This window comes from Engystomops pustulosus, chromosome 11, assembly GCF_040894005.1.
Source record: "Engystomops pustulosus chromosome 11, aEngPut4.maternal, whole genome shotgun sequence".
NCBI classification, from domain to species: domain Eukaryota; kingdom Metazoa; phylum Chordata; class Amphibia; order Anura; family Leptodactylidae; genus Engystomops; species Engystomops pustulosus.
Window position 1 is genome coordinate 27,126,106 of NC_092421.1, and position 25,460 is coordinate 27,151,565.

At 42.0% G+C, this 25,460-nt stretch overlaps 1 protein-coding gene across 3 annotated transcripts in view; it reads right to left on the bottom strand.

The window, feature by feature from the left end:
- The window catches only part of PSD (pleckstrin and Sec7 domain containing), a 252,804-nt gene that overhangs the window by 101,138 nt on the left and 126,206 nt on the right, over positions 1 to 25,460 (bottom strand). For all 3 annotated transcript variants that reach the window (XM_072130908.1, XM_072130906.1, XM_072130907.1), the window contains 2 exons: positions 17,745 to 17,803; positions 492 to 581 (listed from right to left, as the gene is read on the bottom strand). In XM_072130908.1, the coding sequence (XP_071987009.1) occupies positions 492 to 581; positions 17,745 to 17,803 (149 nt within the window). The remainder of the gene's footprint in view (positions 1 to 491; positions 582 to 17,744; positions 17,804 to 25,460) is intronic.

Here is a 25,460-nt window from a genome sequence, read left to right on the forward strand (position 1 = left end):
GCACCAATTGCTTCAAATACACCATCTTCTGCAAATGAATGCCCCCCAAAAAACCTTTAACTGTTGACCTGCTTAATTTTTAAAAACTACGTGGGGAATATATTGAGGCTTAGATGCATAGTTTGGCATAAAAACCTGTCCAGGAACGTTTGCAGGCATGGGGCCTTAACACTAGCTTACTCCACCGGTGGCCGCACCCATTCACGCCCTCTCCACGTCCACATGGCATGGAGGTGGCATAGGTGCAAGAGTAATCGCAATCTCTTAAAATTGGCTGCTACAGCAGAAAACTGGCATAGAAGCACTGATAATGTCCCCTTATTTATACATTTGCAACAAATTTAAAACATTAAACTTAAAGACATATCAATTTATAATTATTCATACTTTGTTTCACTAGCCACATATTAATATTATTTTTCATGTATTTATTTTATATGCACAAAAAGGTTTACAAAAGGTTTTATTTGTACCGCCGAAATAAATAGTACCTTGAGTAGTTCTCTTGGAAAGTCTTTCCCTCCATTTAATCCTTCCAGGTTTCCAATGAATTCTGAGCAAGACATCCTCTTACCAATGTTCTAAAAGGAAATGAGTTCATGATTATTTGCATTCGATAGAATTATTATTATATTATCTATATAGCCAGCCCCCAGTAGTATATAGGTAGCCCCCTTTCATATATAGCCAGCCCCCTTTAGTATATAGCCAGCCCCCTGGAGAATATAGCTCAGTATGCCCAGCACATAAAAAAAATAAACTGAGTACTCACCATTGCGACGCCCCGGGCAGCTCCTCTTGTTTCTTCATGTGCACAACAGGTCCATGCGGCATGGCCAGGCCGGCGCGCAAAATATGATGTCAGCAGCCGACCTGTGCAATGATTGCTATGATGTTTGCACACTGACCCGTTGCTGACCTGGAGCCGGCGCTCTCACACATGAACAAAGAAAAGGAGCTGTCCGGGACCGTCGGAATATTTTTTTTTTTGCATATGTGAGTATAAACCGAGTGGGGAATTTTCAGCACAAAAATTGTGCCGAAAAACTTGGCTTATACTCGAGTATATATGGTATATGACGATAAGAAGACAGTAATCATTACACAAATGTTTGCCTAGCAGAAACAGTTGATTGTTAATAGCAATAATCTGTACTTAAGTCTTGAAAAATATATGATCAGCTGTTGGACCATTTGGTAAATTAAGAGAAAACTAATAATTACTGGATTCGGGTTCTGCTTTAGTTAATTCGGAACTATTTACTATTTACGTTATTGTATAACCATTTTCTTTCTTGTGCTATTTCTACAGCTTTCGCCATTTAAGATAACTATTTTTTTATATATGACTGGATTGGGCATTCTCTAACAATACGTTCAATCGGATCCTGACTGCACACTATCTTTTGATGGAAGGCGGTGCAGGTCCCAAGTCTGCAGTAGCCCTATGAAGTGAATGCAGGAGCTGGCACTGATTGCCAGTTCTGAAAAGTGTAGCTACTGGGTCTAATAAGATAATACTCTGCCCCAGACATTTGCCACCACAGGGAGCTGTTGTAACCCTGTAACGCTGGAAAATGTTTGCCCCAGTTACTGTGGAAAACTTGTATGCAAAAAAGTAATTTAAAAAAAAAAAAAAGGGAAAACTGTCCCCCAAGAGTCTTTTATGGCCTCATGGGGGACACAAAAAGTAAAAAAAACAGATGCACATAAAATATTAATAAGTATTTTGCAACAAAACATGAATATTTCCCAATAATAAAAAACCTTGTAAAAACATTGCTATAGTCGTCCCGTTGACTTGAGAATATATCTTTAGGTATAATTAGATAGGTGGGGGAAGTCTGTGCCTTACCTATTTCACCTAGACTACTAGGAATGTAAATGTCCAAAAAAGGTGAAGTAATATAAAACTTAACTGTTAATACCACAATGGTAAACATGTAAACAATCAATGTAAAGTTATTCTGCCACAGTTAAAATGCAGGTCATCAATTGCCCTATTGTATAAAAGAGTTCATACATGTCAAGTACTTTTAGAAAACATACATCTTCTAGACCAGATGCAAAGCAGGGAGGTGCTTACCTCAATGTTGGGGTAGCATGCATAGCTTGGATGCTCCTTGACAGGTAACAGCTAGAATCTGAGGTAAAGGATACATGTGGAACCTGTATGAATGGTATATACAAGGTATATACCCTATTTGCGTGTTGGGTGGATTATGATGCGGGTGTACCCCCGGGCCTGGGGAACTATCCCTGTTGCACCCCATTTGCCAAAAATCCTGTTATACCCTGTATAACTCAATGCGGGGCCGCAGCCCTAAATAGCCCTAAAATCCCTGCAATGAAATGACCCTATTACATCGCTATCCTGGTCCCATAAATTTGATTACCGTATATTCCGGCGTATAAGACGACCTGGTGTATAAGACGACCCCCCTACTTTCCTGTTTAAAATATAGAGTTTAAGATATATTCATATAAGACTACCCCTTTTCCAACGCATACAAAACACTGGTAAAAAAAAAAAAACAGATTTGAATTTAACATGGTCCTTTTTTTAATTTAAATTCTTATGACATGCAGGTATATAGCAGGAAAACTGTCGCTCATAAACATAAGGCATACAACAGCAACATTACCATCGTCCATTTTACTGTAAATGTTACCATACTGTACCTTAAATTTTTATTTTATTAAATATTCCATGCCATGTACTCAGAAGCAGGAAAAAAATTCCAAATGCAATGAAAATGGTGAAAAAACGCATTTGCGCCATTTTCTTGTGGGCTTGGATATTACGTCTTTCACTGAGCGCCCCAAATGACATGTCTACTTTATTCTTTGGGTCGGTACGATTAAGGGGATATCAAATTTGTATAGGTTTTATAATGTTTTCATACATTTACAAAAATGAAAACCTCCTGTACAAAAATAATTTTTTTGATTTTGCCAACTTCTGGCGCTAATAACTTTTTTATACTTTGGTGTACTGAGCTGTGGGTGGTGTCATTTTTTGCGAAATTTGATAATATTTTCAATGATATCATTTTTAGGACTGTACGACCTTTTGATCACTTTTTATAGATTTTTTTATATTTTTCAAAATGGCAAAAAAGTGCCATTTTCGAATTTGGGCGCTATTTTCCGTTACAGGGTTAAACGTATTGAAAAACCGTTATCATATTTTGATAGATCGGGCATTTTCGGACGCGTCGATACCTGATGTGTTTATGATTTTTACTGGTTATTTATATTTATGTCAGTTCTAGGGAAAGGGGGTTTTTTTGAAATTTTAGGTAATTTTTTTTTTTTTAACTTTTTTTTATTTTTATTTATACTATTTTTCAGACTCCCTAGGGTACTTTAACCCTAGGTTGTCTGATCGATCCTATCATATACTGCCATACTACAGTATGGCAGTATATGGAGATTTTCCTCATTCATTACAATGTGCTATCAGCACATTGTAATGCCGGCAGCCTCAAAAAGATAGCGGCGCAGGGGCGCCGGCATCTTACCTGGGATTGCCGCTCCCCGTGACGTCAGCCCGTGAGCCCTCTTCATACACTCCTTATACCTCTGCGCCGTAGAGCTACGGCGCAGAGCGTTAAGGGGCTACTGATGGCACTTATCTAGTTTGGAAAATTGGCAGTTCCAAAAAAACAGTAGGCCTATGGGTCTGAACAGGTGGTCTAAGGAGCTATTCAGCAGTGTTGGTGCCCTGCAGCGTACCGTGCTCTCACCCTTCCTTTTTAGCATCTACAATTCTAACAAAGGGAACCTGTCACCAGGAATGTTATGTTTTATCTAGTAGACATTGACTTACAAGGTGATTTGACAAAAAGCAAACCCAACACAAATGTAACAGATTCAAAACATACATTACATATCCACTTAAATGAAGTAGCTAAAACAATAAAACTAGGGGTATAACTGGCAGGTGAAGGGACCCAGGGGGTTAGAGGAGAGAAGGAAAGGTTGCACCGAGAGCAGGAGCTATGAAGATATACAGGTGTATACAGCCTCAGGGGGACAATTCCTGTTGCTTTTGATAGGTCAAATAAAGTCACCTTCTTGAGCTTGTGATACCTTTAATGGCTAACCGAAATATAAGATATTACAAGCAAACTTTCGGGACGTCTATGATCGCTTCATCAGAAGGGAAGTAAATGCTATGTTAGGCATTTGCAGAACCTGGGAAGTAATCCAGGGCACGTATAGACCCTGAAATAATGGGTTTGTATCCAACTTGGCTGCTTCAAAACATTCAAAAAGCATAATAAGATTAACCCTGTTTGTGATTGCCGTAAATGGACAGGTCCTGTGCCTTCCACTTGGTAGCTATATGCAGGGGCGTAACTTGAGGGGGTGCAGAGGGTGCGGTCGCAACCGGGCCAAAGAGGCTTTGGGGTTAAGGTCTCACTTTCCCATATGAGAAGATTAGTACTTTAGATCATACATTATAGTCGGGGCCCATTAGCTTCAAGTTACGCCACTGGCTATGTGGATCCTAGTAGCTAGGGCAATAAACTGGATCAAGCGGTGTTCCTTATTCTGCACACCCAGTGGAGCCCTGTCAAAGTTAGTGGTCCATAGTGATGAAGGCTGCAGTACTTTTCCTGCTAAACTGACCATCACTTATGACACAAAGTTTACATTGATGTCAATGGGATTTTAATTAAAATGTTAAATTTCCACAAATACAAATTTGTTTATGTGAAAAGAAAGTGACTTTGTTTATGCCAAGCTATAGGTTAATAAATACGAGGAAGAACTTAAGATCATCTGCTACTAAGATGGTAATTCTACTTACAAAGGGCATTTAGGCTGATACTGCAGAATATATAGGTTCTAAACAACCAATCCTAGTACAGAATAATCCTCTTTCAATAATCCTCTTGAGAGAAAGATTATAATTGATGATGCTGGACAATGCTGCTCAATGATAACTATCAACAGCCATGAAACATTGTATATGTGATTATTGCGTCAACAAAATGCAATACATTAAATAATATTATGTAAGAGAAAATGTAATAACGTGAGCCTGAACCACCATTGTATATCAGGGTAAAATCTGCCTTAAAGAGAACCCGTCATGCAAAATAACCCCCCTAAGCAAAATATATTTTCATAAACTGCCATTAGAGAGCATTGCCTCTATCCCTTCATTGTCCCTCTACATGCCTGTAAACCTAAGCAATGAGGTCCTAAAGCTGTATGCAAATGACCTGTGAAATGTCCAATGAAGCATTAGCATATTCAAGCTGTCCACTCTATTCATGAGTGGGAGGTACAGCCACACCCCCAGTGCATGACTGACAGCCTGTATAATGGAGGCTGTATAATGATTCTGCTTCCTGGTGCTGGTGGCCACGCCCCCTGCAGCCTGTGTGTGTACAGGAGAGATACAGCAGCTCCAGGCAGCCATGTTACAGCAGAACATGTCAGATTCATGTGTAGCTGATGTCTGTGTCTCTCACCTGTGTATTAGGAGGATGCAGCATGTCAGCAGATGCAGCACACACTAGCCATGCTCTATTATACATTACACACAGACATGAGCAGGGGGAGGAGAGGGGAGGGGTAACAGGGGTGACATCACTGCCTCTGACCATGTGACCAGCCTCATTTACATTATAAAGAATAGATGATTTTACAATGATTAATGTATGAAATAACTAGATAAAGGCTGGGATGGGATCCTTGTGAGCTGCTCCAACAGGTAGAGGTGACAGGACAAGTGACACAGACCTGATGACAGGTGTCCTTTAAATCTGCCTTTCTATGATGTTAGATGGATGCATTTTCTCGGTGTGGTGATAAAGGACACATTCTGCCCTATTCTGCCAATGGTTTCAGCACTAAAAACAAAGCTAAAACTGCGACTTGTGGTCACATTTATTGGCCCCTCAGTTGGATAAATGAGCCTGCTAACCCACGGCCGATACAGAATTCAAAATCCAAGATTCTCATTTGGATCTAATGAGCATTATACATGATACATTTTACTACTGCTAATTCAGTTTTAGCAATAAGCTGTAATATAAAATGTCAGATGGAAAATATTTCCAATGACTAAAAACAACTTTAATAAATGATAATTTGCTCATTTCCACTGACCATTTTGTCTTTGCAAACAGGGTAATTTAATAATTATTATCATTATAAGGAAATATGAATAACAACCCAATGGCCTTGAGTTATATGACACAAAATGAACTAACTTCCTACTAACCCCGAGAGATGGCATAACTGCCCCAAGTGTGACCTGTGACCTGGCAGGTACTGATCTATATTGCGCTCTGTGATGCTGTCATGAAGTGCAGTGTTACCGGAAGAATATAAACACCCGATATGGGATGGTCCATTACAAATGGCTTTGCTCCCTTTGCTATTTCATTCTCTGATGAACATCGGACGACTCCGATATCCCAGACATTGATGTATTCTCTTTAGTACATAAGGTGGTGGCGAAACTATGTCTATTAAAGCAATGGAATGAAAGAGCAATGAAAGAGCTACTGGGGACAACAATGTTAACATCCAAACCAAAGTTATATTTATTCTCAGATTAGAGGAGGAGAGAAGACCAAATTATGAGGCCAAATTAGTTAATACCCAACACTTTACAGAATCGCAGATTGAGATGCTTATGTGTAAATATCTGATCTAAGAGGTAGCTTGGGTAGATTAAAGATCCAGCAAGGGGAAGCAGAGCAGCCAAAGAGGAGACTTATTGAGCGGGAGGAGTTGTTTTTCATTGCCATGATTGTTGGGATTTTTTGTTTAATCTTTTGTATTGTCTGCAATTTGTGAAAAACAAGTAGTTGCATTCACATTGAAAGAGCGTTGTATTGCCCTACATTTTACCTATAGGCACATTTTTGCCCTGCAAGTTAGTAATACGTTGGGTACATTCACATTTAATCATATGTTAACCCCTTTGATCCCCATGACGTTGGGGAATGTCATGGTAAGCTGCTTATTCGCGCACCATGACGATCCCCAAGAAACAGAGCCCATATGATACGTGCAGAAGACCGGCTGTTTGTGACAGCCGAGCCTGTGCATGAACTGCCAGGATCACAATAGCCATGATCCCGACTGTTTAAACCTTTAGGTGCAGCGGTCAAAGATGACTGCAGGAGCTAAAGGGCTTACCCACCTCTCTCCCCCCCAACAATTGGCACCCCTGAGTGGGGTACAGAGGTGCTAATCATCTCCACAGCAACTCTGGGGTCCAATGAAGGACACCAGGGCTGTCCAGTTTGGCTGCCTGCTGGGTCCTGCTAGGGGCAAGACTGAGCATGTCCAATGCATGTCCTAGAGGGGGAGGGGAAAAAAAACTGAAAAAGAAACAAAGTTTAATAAAAGTAAAATTTCATACACAATAAAAGTCCCCTAAATGTCCGATATGATCTAAAACTCCCAAAGAAAAGGTGAAAATCCACACACAAACAACACGTTTAGTACCACCACGTCCGTAACAACCTATACGATAAAATAAAACATTACTAAACCCGCACGGTGAACGCTTTAAAAAAAATAAACCCCTACAAGTACAACTCTTCTGGCAAAAAATAAGCCCTAAAACAACAGAATAATAAAAATGTTATGAACTTAGTGGATGGCAATGCAAAATCAAGTGATTTTTTTTCTCTCCAAATGAGTTTTTATTCTGTAGCCAAACATAAAAAAGCTATATAAATGAGATATCGCTGTAACCGTATTGACCCATAGAACTTAAGTAACATGTTGTCTATGCTATTTGGTGTGTAAAGCACACACAAAAAATCTATAATAGATTTTTTTTCCACTGCCCCCACAAAAAAAGCTAGTAAAGGTTAAACAAAGGGGTATTGCACCTCCAAATAGAGTCACTGCATCCCTTGCATGTTAGGCCTTCTTCTTGTTTTTAAATGGGTCCGCTCTTTGGAGGTTTTCACTGCCCTACTATCTTTAGGGGTGCAGTAAATGCAAATCTATTCCAGCAAAATTCGCCAAAGGACGCTCCTTCTCTTCAGAGACCCCAGTGCGGCCCTAAAGCTTCTGACCATGTTTCTGTCCACATGTGGGATATAACAAACTATGGAGTGCTTTTACTACTTTAGAGCCTGTTCTAAAAAATAAAAGTTAAGGGGCCAAAGCGAGGTTTTTATGGGAAAAGATTTTCACTTGCATGAGCCAATGTAAATGCTTCCTATAAAATATCTGTGGTGGTAAAAAGATAAATATAAACCTTGATACTTTCTCTAAGTGCTGTCTTTTCCAAAAATAGGATCAGTTGTGTGAGTGTGTGGGGTCAATGTTCTTATAGCTCAGGAACTTTCCAAATGCGTAATGTCACCTAAAAGCAACGTTATCAAAATCTCATCTCCAAAAGCTCAATGGTCCTCCTTCCATTCTGAGCCCTGCTGTAGGCCCCTAAAGTAGTTTACATTCACATGTTGGGTATTGTTCTACTCGTAAGAAGATGCACAACAAAATCTGAGATGCATTTTCTCTAGGTTTGAGACTTTACCAGTTTCGAGTCAAGTTTTTGAGACAAAAAAAAGTCTCAAAAAGTAGCACAAGAAACCAGACTTCTTGTGTTGATGTAGTCCCCTTGTTTTAATAAAAAAGTATCCAAAAAGGCTTTCTGGCTCTTATATTTTATTTAAAAAAAAATGTTGACAAAAATGTTAAACATATTGAATCAATAAAAGTTCCTGCGTATATAAAATCTAAAGGCTACTTGCTTCAAGGCTGGAATGGCCTCTTTTTAAAAGCCATTACAGTTAAGTAATAGGTATACATCTTTCTTTTTGTTAGGTTGTTTTTGTTATAGGGTGAGTTGGCGCCAAAAGGGGGTAGGAGAGGGATATGCAAATCTGCTATGTGTTATCCTTTTGTTGTGTGTTAGTATTAGTTTCCATTCATAATTCTTAGGAAAACTTCTGTTTGAACCAGAAAGATAATAAAAGGTTTGAAGGTATTTTTTTGAGATATTGCAGAAAATAAATGGTGTTAATTAGAGATGAGAGAACACACTCGTCCGAGCTTGATGCTCGTTCGAGCATTAGCATGCTCGTTGCTCGGACGAGTATTTCGCCCGCTCGAGAAAATGGCATCTCCCGCCATTGTGATTTTTGGTGGCCAGAAACAGAGCCAATCACAAGCCAAGAGACTCTGCACTCCACCCATCACGACGTGGTACCCTTACCCGTCGATAGCAGTGGTTGGCTGGCCTGATCATGTGACCCTGGAATAGACTAGCCCCTGCCCGCGCTGCTCGCGTCATTCTCTGTCTGGATGCCGCTAGGGATAGAGCTGCTGCTGGTCAGGGAAAGCGTTAGGGTGTTCTATTAGAATAGTGTTAGGCAGGAGTGATTCTACAAGAACCCAACAGCCCTTCTTAGGGCTACAATAACGTTATATATTTCCTTTTTTTTTTGGCTTGCTTGTGGCTGGGCTTGCTGCCACTAGTAGTGCAGCTATTACCATATTGTGAGGAGTTTGCAGGGAGACTTGCGACCGTTGTGTTTAGCTCTTAGTGACACACATATCCACCTCAAACACCGAAGTGGGACAATTTATTAGGGGTTTGATTTGAATTAGCCACAGTCTGCTGTTGGCAGAACAGTGCCAACAGGTGATGTCGTGGATTGCGGACAATGCTTCTAGCCATTTGTCCACCAGTCAGTCTTCCACGCAGTCCACCTATGTCACCGAAATCAGCACTCCTCCCGCTCCTCCACCTCAGCCTCCTTCCCCCCAGTCTGCCCCTCCCAGGAAAATATGGCATTTGAACCGGCATACTCTGAGGAACTGTTTTCTGGACCCTTCCCAGAGTCACAAACCACTTATCCGGTTGCTGCTGAGCTATTTTCCGATGCCCAGGTTTTCCACTGGTCGCAGTCTGTGGGTGATGATGACATTATTGACGTAGTGGAAGAAGTGTGTAAAGAGGTGTCGGACGATGAGGAGACACGGTTGTCAGACAGTGGTGAAGTTGTTGTCAGGGCAGGAAGTCCGAGGGGGGAGCAGACTGAGGGATGGGAGGATGATGAGTTGACAGACCCAAGCTGGGTTGATAGGCCGGGTGAACACAGTGCGTCTGAGACGGAGGCGAGTCCTATACCAGAACAGGTTGGAAGAGGCAGTGGTGGGGCCAGACGTAGAGGCAGGGCCAGAGCTGGTGCATCAGCGCCAAATGTTTCCTGTAGTCAAGCTCCGGTGGCGAGGGCTAGATTTTCAGAAGTCTGGAGGTTCTTTAAAGAAACACCGGATGACCGACTGTGATGTGCAACCTGTGCCAAACCAGGATCAGCAGGGGTTCCACCACTACTAGCTTAACTACCACCAGTATGCGCAGGCATATGAATGCTAAACACCCTACTCAATGGCACCAAGCCCGTTCACCTCCGGCCGGGCACACCACTGCTCCTTCCCCTGTGTCATCTGTTAGTCAGCCCCCTGCCCAGGAACCCTGCCCAAACACCTCCCGTGCGAAAACCCCATCTTCGCCTCCACGATCCTCCACAGCATCCAACAGCATTCAGCTCTCCATACCCCAGACGCTGGAGCGCAAAACGAAGTATAGTGCAACCCACCCACATGCCCAAGCCCTCAACGTCCACATCTCCAAACTGTTTAGCCTGGAGATGCTGCCCTATAGGCTGGAAGAGACCGAGGCCTTTCGAAACCTCATGGCGCCGGCCGCTCCTCGGTATTCGGTCCCCAGCCGCCACTACTTTTCCGATGTGCCGTCCCAGCCCTACACAAGCACGTGTCAGACAACACCATCCGTGCCCTGACCAACGCCGTTTCTGACAAGGTCCACCTGACCACGGACACGTGGACGAGTGCTGCCTGGCAGGGCCACTATATATCGCTGACGGCACATTGGGTTAACTTGGTGGAGGCTGGGACCGAGTCTGACCCTGGGGCTGGTCATATACTGCCGACGCCGAGGATTGCGGGGCCTACCTCGGTCCAGGTCTCAAAGGCCTACTAGACCGCCTCCTCCTCCTCCCACCCCTCCTCCACCTGCTCAAACTGCTGAGCCTAGGCGATAAAAGGCACACCGCCCAAGAGCTATTACAGGGCATCACGGCGCAGACTGATCTGTGGCTGGCACCGCTGAACGTGAAGCCAGGCATGGTTGTGTGTGACAACGGCCGTAACCTGGTGGCGGCTCTGCAACTCGGCAGACTGACACATGTGCCATGCCTGGCCCATGTGTTAAATCTCATAGTTCAGCGTTTCCTCAAGACATACCCCAATCTGTCTGATTTGCTCACGAAGGTGCGCCGCATCTGTGCGCATTTCAGGAAGTCCAGCACAGATGCTGCCACTCTCAGGGCAGCGCAGCGCCGCCTCCAACTGCCCGCTCACCGACTGTTGTGCGACGTGCCCACGAGGTGGAATATAACATTAACCATGTTATCCAGAGTTTACCAGCAGCGCAGAGCAATTGTAGACTGCCAGATGTCAACTTCCACCAGAACTGGTAGTCAGGTCAGTCAGCTTCCTCAAGTCTACAATGAGGAGTGGACGGGGATGTCTGATATCTGTCAGGTGCTGAGTAACTTTGAGGAGTCAACACAGATGGTCAGTGGCGATGCCGCCATCATCAGCATCACCATCCCGCTGCTTGGCCTGTTGAAAAACTCTCTGGTCAGCATGAAGTCAGAAGCTTTGCGCTCGTCACAAGAGACAGGGGAAGAAAATTCCCTTGTTGATAGCCAAAGCACCCTCAGGTCTGTTTCTCAGTGCATATCGGAGGAGGTGGAGTAGGATGAGGAGGAAGAGGAGGAGAATGTTGGCGAGACAGAAGAGGGGACCATTGTTCAGTCCTTCACTGTTCAGCGTGTATGGGCAGAAGAAGAGGAGTTGGAGGAGGAGGTAATGGACAGTCAGGCCAGTGAGGGGAGTGAATTCTTGCGCGTTGGGACTCTGGCGCATATGGCAGATTTCATGCTAGGCTGCCTATCCCGTGACCCTCACGTTCAAAGAATTTATTCCAGCACCAATTACTGGGTATTCACTCTCCTGGACCCACGGTACAAGCAAAATATTTCCACTCTCATCCCTGGAGAGGAAAGGAGTGTGATAATGCATGAATACCAGCAGGCCCTGGTGCACAAGCTGAAACAGTATTTCCCTTCTGACAGCGCTAGGGGCAGAGGGCGTACTTCTGTGGGACAAGTAGCGAGGGAGAGTAGGCGAGCAGGCAGCTTGTCCAGCACTGGCAGGGATACGCTTTACAAGGCCTTTGCCAGTTTTATGGCACCCCAGCAAGACACTGTCACCTGCCCCCAGTCTCGGCAGAGTAGGGCTGATCTTTACAAAAAGATGGTGAGGGAGTACGTAGCTGACCATACCATCGTCCTAAATGATCACACAGCTCCCTACAACTACTGGGTTTCAAAGCTGGACATGTGGCACGAACTGGCGCTGTACGCCTTGGAGGTTCTTGCCTGCCCTGCCGCTAGCGTGTTGTCCGAGCGGGTTTTCAGTGCAGCTGGTGGCATCATCACCGATAAGCGTACACGCCTGTCGACTGACAGCGCTGACAGGCTGACGCTTATCAAGATGAATAAAGCCTGGATTTCTCAGGATTTCCATTCTCCACCAGGTGAAAGAAGCTCAACCTGAATAATGTATGCACTCCTCCTCCTCATTGTCCTCCTTCTCCTCCTCTTTGTACACTAAAGCAGAGGAAACTGGCTATTTTTTGCCAGGGCCAACTGGCTCTAGCTATAGTACTCTATGTATTTAATATTTCTGGAGGGCCACCTACCAGGTCCTCTGTTGTAAACAATTTTTGGGAGTGCCACATACAGGCACTCAATCTATTTAATTTTTCTGGAGGACCACCTACCTGCTCCTCTGGTTTGAAAACTTTTTTGGACTGCCAAATACAGGCACTCAATTTATTTAATTTTTCTGGAGGACCACCTACCTGCTCCTCTGGTTTGAAAACTTTTTTTGGACTGCCACATACAGGCACTCAATCTATTTAATTTTTCTGGAGGACCACCTACCTGCTCCTCTGGTTTGAAAACTTTTTTGGACTGCCACATACAGGCACTATCCAAATTAAATTGTCTCCATAGCAGCCTCCACACGTTGTCTTTTTAGCTGCCTCCACACGTTGTCTCCATTGCTACCTCCACACGTCATCGCCATAGCTGCCTCCAAAAGTCGTCCATATAGCTGCCTCCATACATGGTCCCCTTATCAAACGAGCTGTGTCAGGCAGAATTTTGGGTTGTTTTCATGGCTTCCACATCAAACTTGTTAACTTTGTCGCCACCCTGCTGTGTAATCCACAAAATATACTGGCAAACTTTTATCATTTACCGATATTATTTCAGCGCTTCTTGCGCTTCTGTTTACATTCCCCTCACCCGCCATAACCCAAACTTATAAGAACACTACTACACTTGATCTTATACAAAAGGTTCTTAGAAGTGCTGTTTGGGGAGTAGCCAAGAGACAGGGGCTTGGATAGGCGAAAGCTCGCCTGGCAGCGGAGCGCCAGCTCCATCCCAAGATCCAACTAACATAGTTTTAACTGCAGCACCTTTAATCCACTACTACTTCACTGCCTCCATACATCGTCCCCTTATCAAACGAGCTGTGTCAGGCAGAATTTTCAGGTGTTTCACCAGATACATAGTGGAACTCGGCCCATTTGTCGCCGCCATGCTGGAGACCTGAAGTTGCAATCATAGCAGCGCAATATGGATGCCCCATACTGTCGCTCTTAATCATGGAAGTCGTCTCCATGGCTGCCTCCACATGTCGTCCCCTTATCAAAAGAGCTGTGTCAGGCTCATTTTTCGGGTGTTTCACCAGATACGTTATGGAACTTGGTCACTATGTCGCCACCATGCTGTGTTATCGACTAAATATACCGTCAACCTTTTGTTCACATAGGAAATCATTTCAGCGCTTCTTGCTCACCTCCTTTGGTTCCTCTCTGCCACCCATTGGTTTGAAGCCTGAGTCCATTTAGGGTATGTCGCCATGACACTCTCTAGCCTGCCGCTGCCTCTGCATGCCGTCCCCTATAGTGTCAGGGTCAATTATTGCATGTTTTAGATGCTATCTAGCCTCATTCAGTCACTCTGTCATGGCCATGCTGTTGCCCATAATTTTGGCATAATGGTACGATTAAGCAGCCTCAGAGAAATCCATGCATGCTGCCCCTGCTGTTTCCTGTCCATTTCTGTGGTGTTTCCATCCTTTTCTGAGGTTCCCAGGTGTTTGGCCAAGCTTTGGTCCCCTTGAAAAATGCTCGAGTCTCCCATTGACTTCAATGGGGCTCGTTATTCGTGAAAAGTTCGTCTCGAATAACGAGCACCCGAGCATTTTAGTGCTCGCTCATCTCTAGTGTTAATGTATTTGATTGTGATGGTTATCTTTAATTTATTCAGGGTTTGTGTTGGTTGGAAATGTATTATATTGTTTGAGTAGTATTTATTTTTCAAAGCTTGTATTTTGGTAAAATCGGTAGGTTTTCTTGTATGTGTGTAATAGGTTCTCTTTCATCGTTCATCTGTACTCTGTATATCTCCCTCTGGTGGGAACGGGATGTTATGATAAGAGAGTTCTATCCCCTTCAGTTGGGCTACGGATCGCGATGAGGGTCAAGAAACGAGTGGTTGACAGAACAGTGGAGAAGTTTCTTCTGTATAGTTTTCAATAGTTCAACGAATCTGGGCTGAATGGAGAGTTTACCACACATGTACAGCAGAGCCCGAAAATAGCCGAGTCTATACGATTAAACTCTCCAATCATCCTATGGGAAGGGGGTAAGAGGAGCCCTAATTAATAATAATCATTTATTTAGCGCCATCAAATTCCATAGCACTTTACAAATCATAACTTGAGATAAATGCGGGTCCTAGAATTGAAACTCCCATCAATCATGTATTGATGGCATGTCCTGTGGACATGTGACCATCTACCCAATTTAACCATTAATTCCCTTGTGATGGGCGGATTTTAACATCAGCACAGAGACAATGCAATGCTTACACAGCTTATGTTGATACTTTGGCAGTGAGGAGCTCAGCAAATTCACTATGGAGTTTGTGTAGTTCCTCACTCCCTAATAACCTGGTCAATCGCCGCAATGGGTGTTGAGACAATTCGCAGAGCGCAGGAAGAAAGCTCACTACACAAGCGCGAGTATCTACTGCTGCAGTGAGCCAATGTAAGCAAAAGGAAGGAGGAGGAGGAGATAGGATGTGGGAGGGGAAGTTATGAGATAACCAACGCTGAAGGGAACAGGGAAGAGAGTGCAAATGACCATTTAGTTATACAATGCCCCCCCGCCCCCCAACAAGGAATCGGCACTAGGAATCTGTATATATGAATACTTCCCTCTGGCACTCATCCTCAGTGTCCTCTTTTCCTTGCAGCTCCTGTAAGCGCTCCACGTGCACTCCGTTCTTTTCTACATTTCTGTATACATTGCTACTGAGTCCGGTCTTTGGAGTTGTGAGAGCTGCTCATTATAGTTGCATACCCTACCACTATACCTACCTCTAAAAGACACCACCAGTCTGTACTTTGGGACCATCGCACCTTGGATGTGGACCTACTCTATATGTATATGCCTTGATACCAAGAAACGACAAAGGTGAGCATCCCTGATCATCTCATTACGTCTGCCGATTACCTGACGATATCACCCGAGGCGCCGTCCTCTATTGTTTTTCCTTTTTTTCCCTACCTCTTGCCTTGCGGCTCCTGTCATCCTTCTGGCAGTGCGCTCCCGTTGGCTTTCTATGCGCTCTGCCCGCACACGTTATGATGTTATAACATGTGCGTAGATGCGCCTTTGCCCGCACTAAAAGAAAGATGGTGGGAGCCGCATACGATATGTGAGGCGTGCAGGATGGCAGGGGTGAGCTCCAGAGGTAAGTGAGGTTAAATTTATTAATTTTAAGGGGTCTGCTGCAAGGAATTTCATTACTGGGGAGGTTACATGGGGTATTTCATTACTCGGAGAAGCCTGCATGGGCTATTTTATTACTGGGGTAGGGCTGCATGGGACTTATCATCATTAGGGAAGGCTGCATGAGGCATTTCATTAATGGTGGAGGATGCATGGGGTATATCATTACTGGGGAAGGGCTGCAGGGCATATCATTACTGGGAGAGGCCTGCATGAGACATATTATCACTGGGGAAGGCTGCATGGGGCATTTCTTTACTAGGGTAGGCTGCATCAGGCATTTCATTACTTGGGGAGGCTACATGGGGCATATCATTACAGGGGGAGGCTGCATGGGGCATATCTTTACTGGGTGAGGCTGCATGGGTTATTTCATTACGGGGGAGGGTGCACGGGGTATTTCATTACTAGGGGAGGCTGCATGGGGCATATCATTACTGGGGGAGGCTGCATGGGGCATATCATTACTGGGGAGGCTGCATGGGCCATTCAATTCCTGGGAGAGGGCTTCATGGGGCATATCACTACTGGGGGAGGCTGCATGGGGCAGATCATTACTGGGGGAGGCTGCATGGGGCAGATCATTACTGGGAGAGGCTGCATTGGGCATTTCTTTACTATGGGAGGCTGCGTGGGGTATTTCTTTACTGGGAGAGGGCTGCATGGGGCATATCATTACTAGGGGAGGCTGCATGGGGCATATTATTATTGGTGGAGGCTGCATAGGGCATATAATTACTAGGGGAAAGCTGCATAGTGCATATCATTAGCGGGGAAGGCTACATAGGGCATATCATTACTGGAGAAGGCTTCATGGGAAATTTCAATAATGCTGGAGGCTGCATAGGGCATATCATTACTGGGGGGAGGCTGCATGGGGCATTTAATAATTGAGGGAGGTTGCTGGGCATTTCACTACTCGGGGAGGCTGTCACCAATGTATTATGCACCCTAGGTTTATCCTCAAGTCATTAAGTTTACCCTGTATTTTGCTGTAAAATTAGTGATGACATGTTCCCTTTAAGGTTTTAACTGATCTTTAGAGAAAAACATCTCAAACAATGGTTTATTACACTGGGTGATATCCATTAATTCAGAGGGCTGGAATACAATTCTAGAACTATCCGGTTTCTTTACAAAGTAAAAGCATCATAAAACTACCTCTCGGATGAATAAAGGGTTTGAATGAAGCTTTTGATAAAAGTGTGCACCTGCTTTAAAACCTTTCATGACCAAGAGTCATTGGTACTTAAATGTCCAGGTCATTTGATCAGTTAATTGTTCTAGTCCTATGACGGATCAGAAAAACTGAGCCTCCCTGACATTTATAAATCATTTGAAAGTCAGGAATTTGTTATATTATCCACTCAATGCTGACAGAGTTAGACTTTGCCATGGTGAATGGTACGACCCAGCTGTCATTTTATATTATTCACTAATTCTATATATCTAATTAATTATATGAAATTATTGCTTTTATATTAAATTATTGCTTTTTTAGCAAATGTATATCTACATATAGCTATTTTTAGCAAATGTCTCTATAAACGTCTTTAAACATACAATAAGTTCTACCGTGGTTTTCCTTTTGGCATAGTTTCGTCTCAGTAATTCATCTCATATTAACTCCTTCTCAATAGCCTCCACCTTGTCATTTTTCATGAATGCAATGACTGGCATTTCTTTTTTCCTATAAGCAGTGACTTTTTACTCAAATATGTTCTTAGAAATTTCAATCCTTTAAAATAGAATTTCAATTTTAAGGAAAATGCTTACTTACATGTCCGTGCAAGTCAGTGTTTAACAGCATCAGTGCACACGTCAGAGTATGAACCCCATCTACAGTGACAAAAAGAAGGATACCATCAGAAGACAACTTACATTGTTTTTTTAATCGTTCCTTTATCTGCTTAGATTGTATAAATGATTGGGAGCATTAATTCAGAGAACACAAATGATTTTGAGAGTTCATAAACTTCTACTCCACCTCCATGCTAAGTAAGATTGCAACAATAACATCTCTTTTGCAAATATGAATTACATCTTTCTAACCTACTTATTAAAAGATGAGAGAGGGATTTAAAGTGTTAAAGGTTTCAAAACATTTACTCTAATTAGCCAAAACATTCAGAGTAGGAAAACTCAGTAGCGCTACATCATGTCAATGGTAGAAAATGCAACATTTCTGTAACGATTATTAAAGGGAACCTGTCATGAGGTTGTTGCCATTAAACCTAATGACAGGTTCCCACAAAGGTCTTCATAATTTTTTCATAGTTTTTAATTTATAAATCCATAGCTCAGATAAGATCTACCTAAACTCACTTGCTGTTACCTTGCCTGGAAACAATGAGTGACAAGGGGCATGTTATCTCTTCAGCTGAGTCATTTAGTGACTCCCGCATTCCCCCTTCCCTCAGGAAGTTCTCTTCAGCGTGTAACACACCCAATGTCTCCCTCAGCTCCCTCATTACCCCCTCCCTCAGGGATTCTTGTTAGCGAGTCACACACAGCCAATGTCTCTCCATACATGGTTTGGAAGATGGGGAGGGAAAAAAAGGTTTTCAGGTCAGAACCTGAAAAAAACACCAAACAAAAAAAAAATCTCCTAAATGGCATTTACAATAATTATTCAATAAAAAATCATTACAAACCCATGTGCTACATATGAACAACCAAAGGAAAAGTACAAAACTGAATACTGCCTGACAGTTTGCATAGCGGACTTCTCTAATCCCAGGAAGTTCTCATCCATTACTCCTCTTACACACACTAAATGCAGATGTTCCTAAGAAGCCTTTTGCTAACACAGACTGCTTAAGGTGTTCTTATAATCCCACCCATTACACTAGGAAAAAAAATATTCGCCATTGTACCATACCAAAGATAAGGTTCCATCATTTTAACCCTCTTTTATCAACTAGTGAAAAGAGAGCTACAAAACAAAAATTAGGTACATAAAGAACAAAGAAAAAGAGGATGCGTACAAGTAATTTTATTGAGCAACCAAAAATAGAATATTAAAAACAATTAAAAACACAAATCGTGGTAAAAATACCCACTGTGCATGGACGAGTGAACATGATAGAAAAAGCCAATATAAAATGTGTGCTCCATGTATAAAAGCAAGGTAACAGGTATAAAAATTGAAATTGTGTGAGCGGAAAGACCTTGTAAGCATATAAATGGTAAATATTATATAGGGATAAATGCCAAACAGTACATTAGAGGTGACCCCACACAATTTCAGTAACACACTTATGGATGGAAACAACACATAGACAATAAAACTTTGCTGTAAAAGCTTAGTACATAAAAGATGTTACCAGTGATCGTCCAGCACAGAGAAAACCGCCCCACGCGTATCACCTAACTTGTAGGCTTCATCAGGGGTATCCAACAGAGTAAATGTGCTCACCTTAAATGACTAATGGCGCAAGTAAGTGGAAGGTGCTAATAGTGTAATTGAAATAGAATTAAATAGAAGATAACGATCATATGTGCTTTCAAAAAAAAAAAATCAATTTAAAAAAAAAAAATTCCCTTAGATTTTTTTTTCTTTCCTTTTCCCCCTTTTCTTTTCTTTTTCTTTCTCCTTTTGGGGGGGGGGAATATTCTTGTGCAAATAAGCAAAACAATACAAGTATGGTCGGCGACATTGATGTTGGCACAGCGAATGCAGCCACATAAATTACGGCGACTAAAGCATATATGTAGTGAAAAAGTGCTAAGCTGCTGAAAAGACAGGCAAGTATCCTGTATGTATAGGTAATATCATGGAACCTAATTATCCACTGGTGAGTCGCGGGGTTAAACAGGAAATATATACTAATAAGTAACAGTAGAATAATCGGCAGCATGGTCTAATCGAGTAAAATAAAAAAATTTATCAATAAAGTGCATAAAATATGCATCCAGAAGAGAATGCAATCATGAAGTGTTAGGGTCACCCCCAACCAACATGGAATGTCACGCGAATAAATATGTAAAGTGCAAAGGTGCATGGAGTGAATGAGGCTGCTCCAATAAAAACACATTATACAAGATAATAGAGACAACGAATGGTGTCCCCACAAAATTCTAGATTGGGAGCGAATGCCACCAAAGTTCCCCACGCTCATGTATAAATGGTGGACTTACACCAGGACAAAAGAAACTTCAAGCCGGCGGATAGGGTATGTATATAAAGGGTGTAGGTTTTGAGGTCCACGGAGCCACACCAAGGCTGAAACAAACATTAAACAAAAATGCGAACGAATCAGACAAAACACATCACCAAATGCATATTAGTTTTGTAAAAAGTATGGTAAAATGTCTTGCATTGTTAAAAATTATTAATAATGTTGAAGGCCAAAACTTATATATAAGTACAGGCAGTCCCCGGGTTACATACAAGATAGGGACTGTAGGTTTGTTCTTAAGTTGAATTTGTATGTAAGTCGAAACTGTATATTTTATCATTGTAGTTCCCGACAATTTTTTTTTTTTTGCCCCAGTGACAATTGGAGTTTCAAATTTTTTTGCTGTAATAGGACCAAGAATTATCAATAAAGCTTCATTGCAGACAATTTTAAGCTGATTATTGCAATCTGGGACTATTTTAAAGCATCCAGAGAGCTTCACCAGAGGTCACAGTGGGCAGAGGGGTCCGTCTGTAACTATGGGTTGTCTGTAAGTCGGGTGTACTTAAGTAGGGGACCGCCTGTATATAAATAACTTACATATGTATGCATTTGGTGATGCGTTTCTCGTGATGCATTTGCGCTGGATATAAAAGCATCATACCTTAGGGGAGCTCTTCAATAATTAATTAGGGGTGCTGCATGTAATCAGTTAAGGGAAGTCCAATATATGCAATAAACTGGGGTTGCTATATGTACCATAATTTGATCATGTGACTATATATGTCTATATATGGGACTTTATATGTGGTGCCCAGAGTGGTCAGTTGTTATCCATGTGACACTATACAATAAGTGTGTGAGACAGCGTCAGCCTGTATAGAAGCAGTCCCAGAGCATCAGCGAGCCCCTGGCACTGTGTGGGTTATCCACATATGATTTTAGTTTGTAGATAATAATAATCTTTAGTTATATAGTGCCATCCGGTTCCGTAGCGCTTTACAGATTGCCGGGAACATATACAAATTACATTACATTTTTCGGGAATCCAAATGTAATTAATTCTGAATAGCTTAATAGAGTACTTAAAGGTTTTACCAAATACAGTAAAACGCTTAATTTTAACCGCTTCATGACTGTCAAACAGTTATATACTGTACTTCCTATTTGCACATGCCCCGTGAAGAAAGGATGTTTATAAACTTCATGACAATGGCCAAATTCAAAGGGCTATATGTCCTAAACCCTGGCACCTTGAGACACAATTCTTGTGTCATAGTAAACAGAAGAATCTCCCCTCTTTGGTTATAGATATATAAAATTGCACTAAAAAGTTTTTAGTACACAAAGGGGTCATGAAGGGGTTAATGTAGTATAAATCAGCTAAACTGCAGGAAGTGCATGTTTTTCACTGATTATCTGCACCTGTGTAATATCAATCTTTAACAAATCCTCGCAGACGGGGAATATGCAGACTGCGACCTAATCGCACTGTGTTTACAAAGAAATTACACATTTGCACATTTTTGGCAGCATGCAACGGTACAGCTGGAGAGAGCCACTAAAAGAATTACAGTAGTATGGTGGTCCCTCATCTTAGTGTAAGCGCAGGTAGGCCAGATTTGTAACTCTGTATACTTTTGCAGACTCAGTAAAGAATAGATAGAAAGGAGATAAGAATGTGCTTGCAGATTTTGCTGCAGACCAGGGGCCTAACTACAGTGATAGCAGCTGCTATGGGGCCCTGTAATCTGACCTGACACAGGTCATGCACAATGTGATATGTGTATATGCTGTATGTGTATACAGTGCATTGTGTATGTGTATACTGTATGTGCGTATGTAGGCCCATTCAGAAGCCTGCTATAGGTCCCTGCCTCTCGTTACGCCCCAGCAGCAGACCCACAAGTACAGGCGGTCCCCTACTTAAGAACACCTGACTTACATACAACCCCTAGTTACAAACAGACCTCTGGATATTGGTAATTTACTGTACTTTAGTCCTAGGCTACAATAATCAGCTATAACAGTTATCACTGGTGTCTACGATGAAGCTTTAGTGTTAATCCTGGTTCTTATGACAAACCAACATTTTTAAAATCCAATTGTCACAGAGACCAAAAAAAATTTGGCTGGGGGTTACAATGATAAAGTATACAGTTCCGACTTACATACAAATTCAACTTAAGAACAAATCTACAGAACCTATCTTGTATGTAACCCGGGGACTGCCTGTAATCCAAAACAAAAGTCTTCAAGAATACATTTTACTATGGATGTACTGCATATTTTACATTCCTTTATGAAGTTTAAAGGATAATTCACTACAAATCTGCAAAAAAACTGATATGCAGAAAAAATCTGAATGACAGGTATATTTTCAGTAAATTTTAAGTAACGTAAAGGTTTTCTAACATCACAACCACTTTACTGCGACTGTATTTAGCTGGGTATTTCAAAGATCAAACTAAGAAAAGGTTGTATAGTACAACTAGTGTATAATTCACAATACTGAGCCACAATTACTTTAACCCCTTAAAGTCCAGGCCCTTTTTTTCGTTTTTGTGTTTCCATTTTCCTCCAAACCTTTACAAATCTTTTTCAGTGTCACTAATTATTCATAGTGATGGTATTGAATATTCCATGCCGTGTACTGGGAAGTGCGGAATTCCAAATGCAGTGAATTTGGTTAAAGAATAAATTTGCGACATTTTGTTGTGGGGTTGGTTTTTACGGCTTTCACTATGCGCCCCAAGTGACATGTCTGCTTTATTCTTTGGGTCCGTACAATCATGGGGATACTAACTGTATGTAGGTTTTAAATAGTTTTCATACATTTACAAAAATTAAACCTGTACCAAAAAAAAAGTTTCATTTTGCCATCTTCTGGTGTTAATAACTTTTTCACACTTCATTGTATGCAGCTGTGTGTGGTGTAATTTTTTTTGTGAGATGAGATTATGTTTTTAATGCCACCATTTTGAGGACTGTATAAATTTGGGCGCTATATTCGATTATGTGGTTGAACGCCGGGAATAATAGTTCTATATATACCCAACATGTTTATGATTTTTACTGTTTATTTATACCAGTTCTAGGACAAGGGGGTGATATAATTTTTTTTTTTCAGTTTTAACCCTTAACCCAGGTACTTTAACCCTAGGTTGTCTTATTGATACTGCCATACTACAGTCTGAACCAAACAAAAGAATTGGTATCATATCATGCAATCGTGTAAAAAGTGTATACACAGACTCAATATAGCAAAAGTACAAGAAGACACAAGTACATACAAGTATATAAACAGGGGTATAATGACTACATCACATGCTGCTATAAATAGCAAAATATCCTGAAAAAATACAAATGTCCTTACCCATGATAAAAAGAGCCACACACTCACCCCGTACTACATACTACAGTCTGGCAGTATATGGGGATTTTCCACATAATTTATCACAATGTGCAAATCGCACATTGTAATAAATGGGTTAAAATGAGACAGCTTTGTATGACAATATGCAGCAAACACCAACCTTGTATGGAATAGGCTCGGAATTAGGGAAAACTGTGATGAATACATTCAAAAATAGGAAGAAATAGCTAAAATCTGATATATCAGCCAATATACCCTTATAAAAGCCAATTCAGTGATATAGCTAATCAGGTGTCAGGCTGGAGGAATCCTGAGCAGTGTTATAACTATAGAAGTTACAGTTTTTTCAGTGGTGAATTGACTCATAAGCCAGATGGGCCTACAAGCCACTATAATACACTTTGATGATCTTTTTCATCTCTAAATTTAAACATTGTAAATCCTTCAACCTTACCCCTAGCTCTGAGATTTATGACAAAAACTGCCAGATGTGCCAACCTTCTCCCCTCAGGATACGATTAACCTTTTATTGACAGAAGTAACAGGAGGTCAGTATGTAGTTAAGCAACTGAGTTTTTAATGAAATATACAGGTGATAAGGTTACAATATTCTCCTTTTACTCCAGAGTCACTCATGTCAGAGAGGTCTTCACTAGATGTGAGCAGACATACTTACTTCTCACTGAGTACAGCTGATATACATACAATACAAACACTTTATTAAATATTTTAGCACACTATTTGGGGGAAAAAAAATGTCTTATTTTTCCTCCTCTAAAACCTAGGTGCGTCTTACAGTCCAGTGCGTCTTATAGTCCGAAAAATACGGTATATATATATATATATATATATATATATATATATATATATATACACTCACCGGCCACTTTATTAGGTACACCTGTCCAACTGCTCGTTAACACTTAATTTCTAATCAGCCAATCACATAGCGGCAACTCAGTGCATTTAGGCATGTAGACATGGTCAAGACAATCTCCTGCAGTTCAAACCGAGCATCAGTATGGGGAAGAAAGGTGATTTGAGTGCCTTTGAACGTGGCATGGTTGTTGGTGCCAGAAGGGCTGGTCTGAGTATTTCAGAAACTGCTGATCTACTGGGATTTTCACGCACAACCATCTCTAGGGTTTACAGAGAATGGTCCGAAAAAGAAAAAACATCCAGTGAGCGGCAGTTCTGTGGGCGGAAATGCCTTGTTGATGCCAGAGGTCAGAGGAGAATGGGAAGACTGGTTCGAGCTGATAGAAAGGCAACAGTGACTCAAATCACCACCCGTTACAACCAAGGTAGGCAGAAGAGCATCTCTGAACGCACAGTACATCGAACTTTGAGGCAGATGGGCTACAGCAGCAGAAGACCACGGCGGGTGCCACTCCTTTCAGCTAAGAACAGGAAACTGAGGCTACAATTTGCACAAGCTCATCGAAATTGGACAGTAGAAGATTGGAAAAACGTTGCCTGGTCTGATGAGTCTCGATTTCTGCTGCGACATTCGGATGGTAGGGTCAGAATTTGGCGTCAACAACATGAAAGCATGGATCCATCCTGCCTTGTATCACCGGGTCAGGCTGGTGGTGGTGGTGTCATGGTGTGGGGAATATTTTCTTGCCACTCTTTGGGCCCCTTGGTACAACGCCACAGCCTACCTGAGTATTGCTGCTGACCATGTCCATCCCTTTATGAGCACAATGTACCCTGTAACATCTGATGGCTACTTTCAGCAGGATAATGCGCCATGTCATAAAGCTGGAATCATCTCAGACTGGTTTCTTGAACATGACAATGAGGTCACTGGACACAAATGGCCTCCACAGTCACCAGATCTCAATCCAATAGAGCATCTTTGGGATGTGGTGGAACGGGAGATTCGCATCATGGATGTGCAGCCAACAAATCTGCGGCAACTGTGTGATGCCATCATGTCAATATGGACCAAAATCTCTGAGGAGCTTCCAGCACCTTGTTGTTTCTATGCCACGAA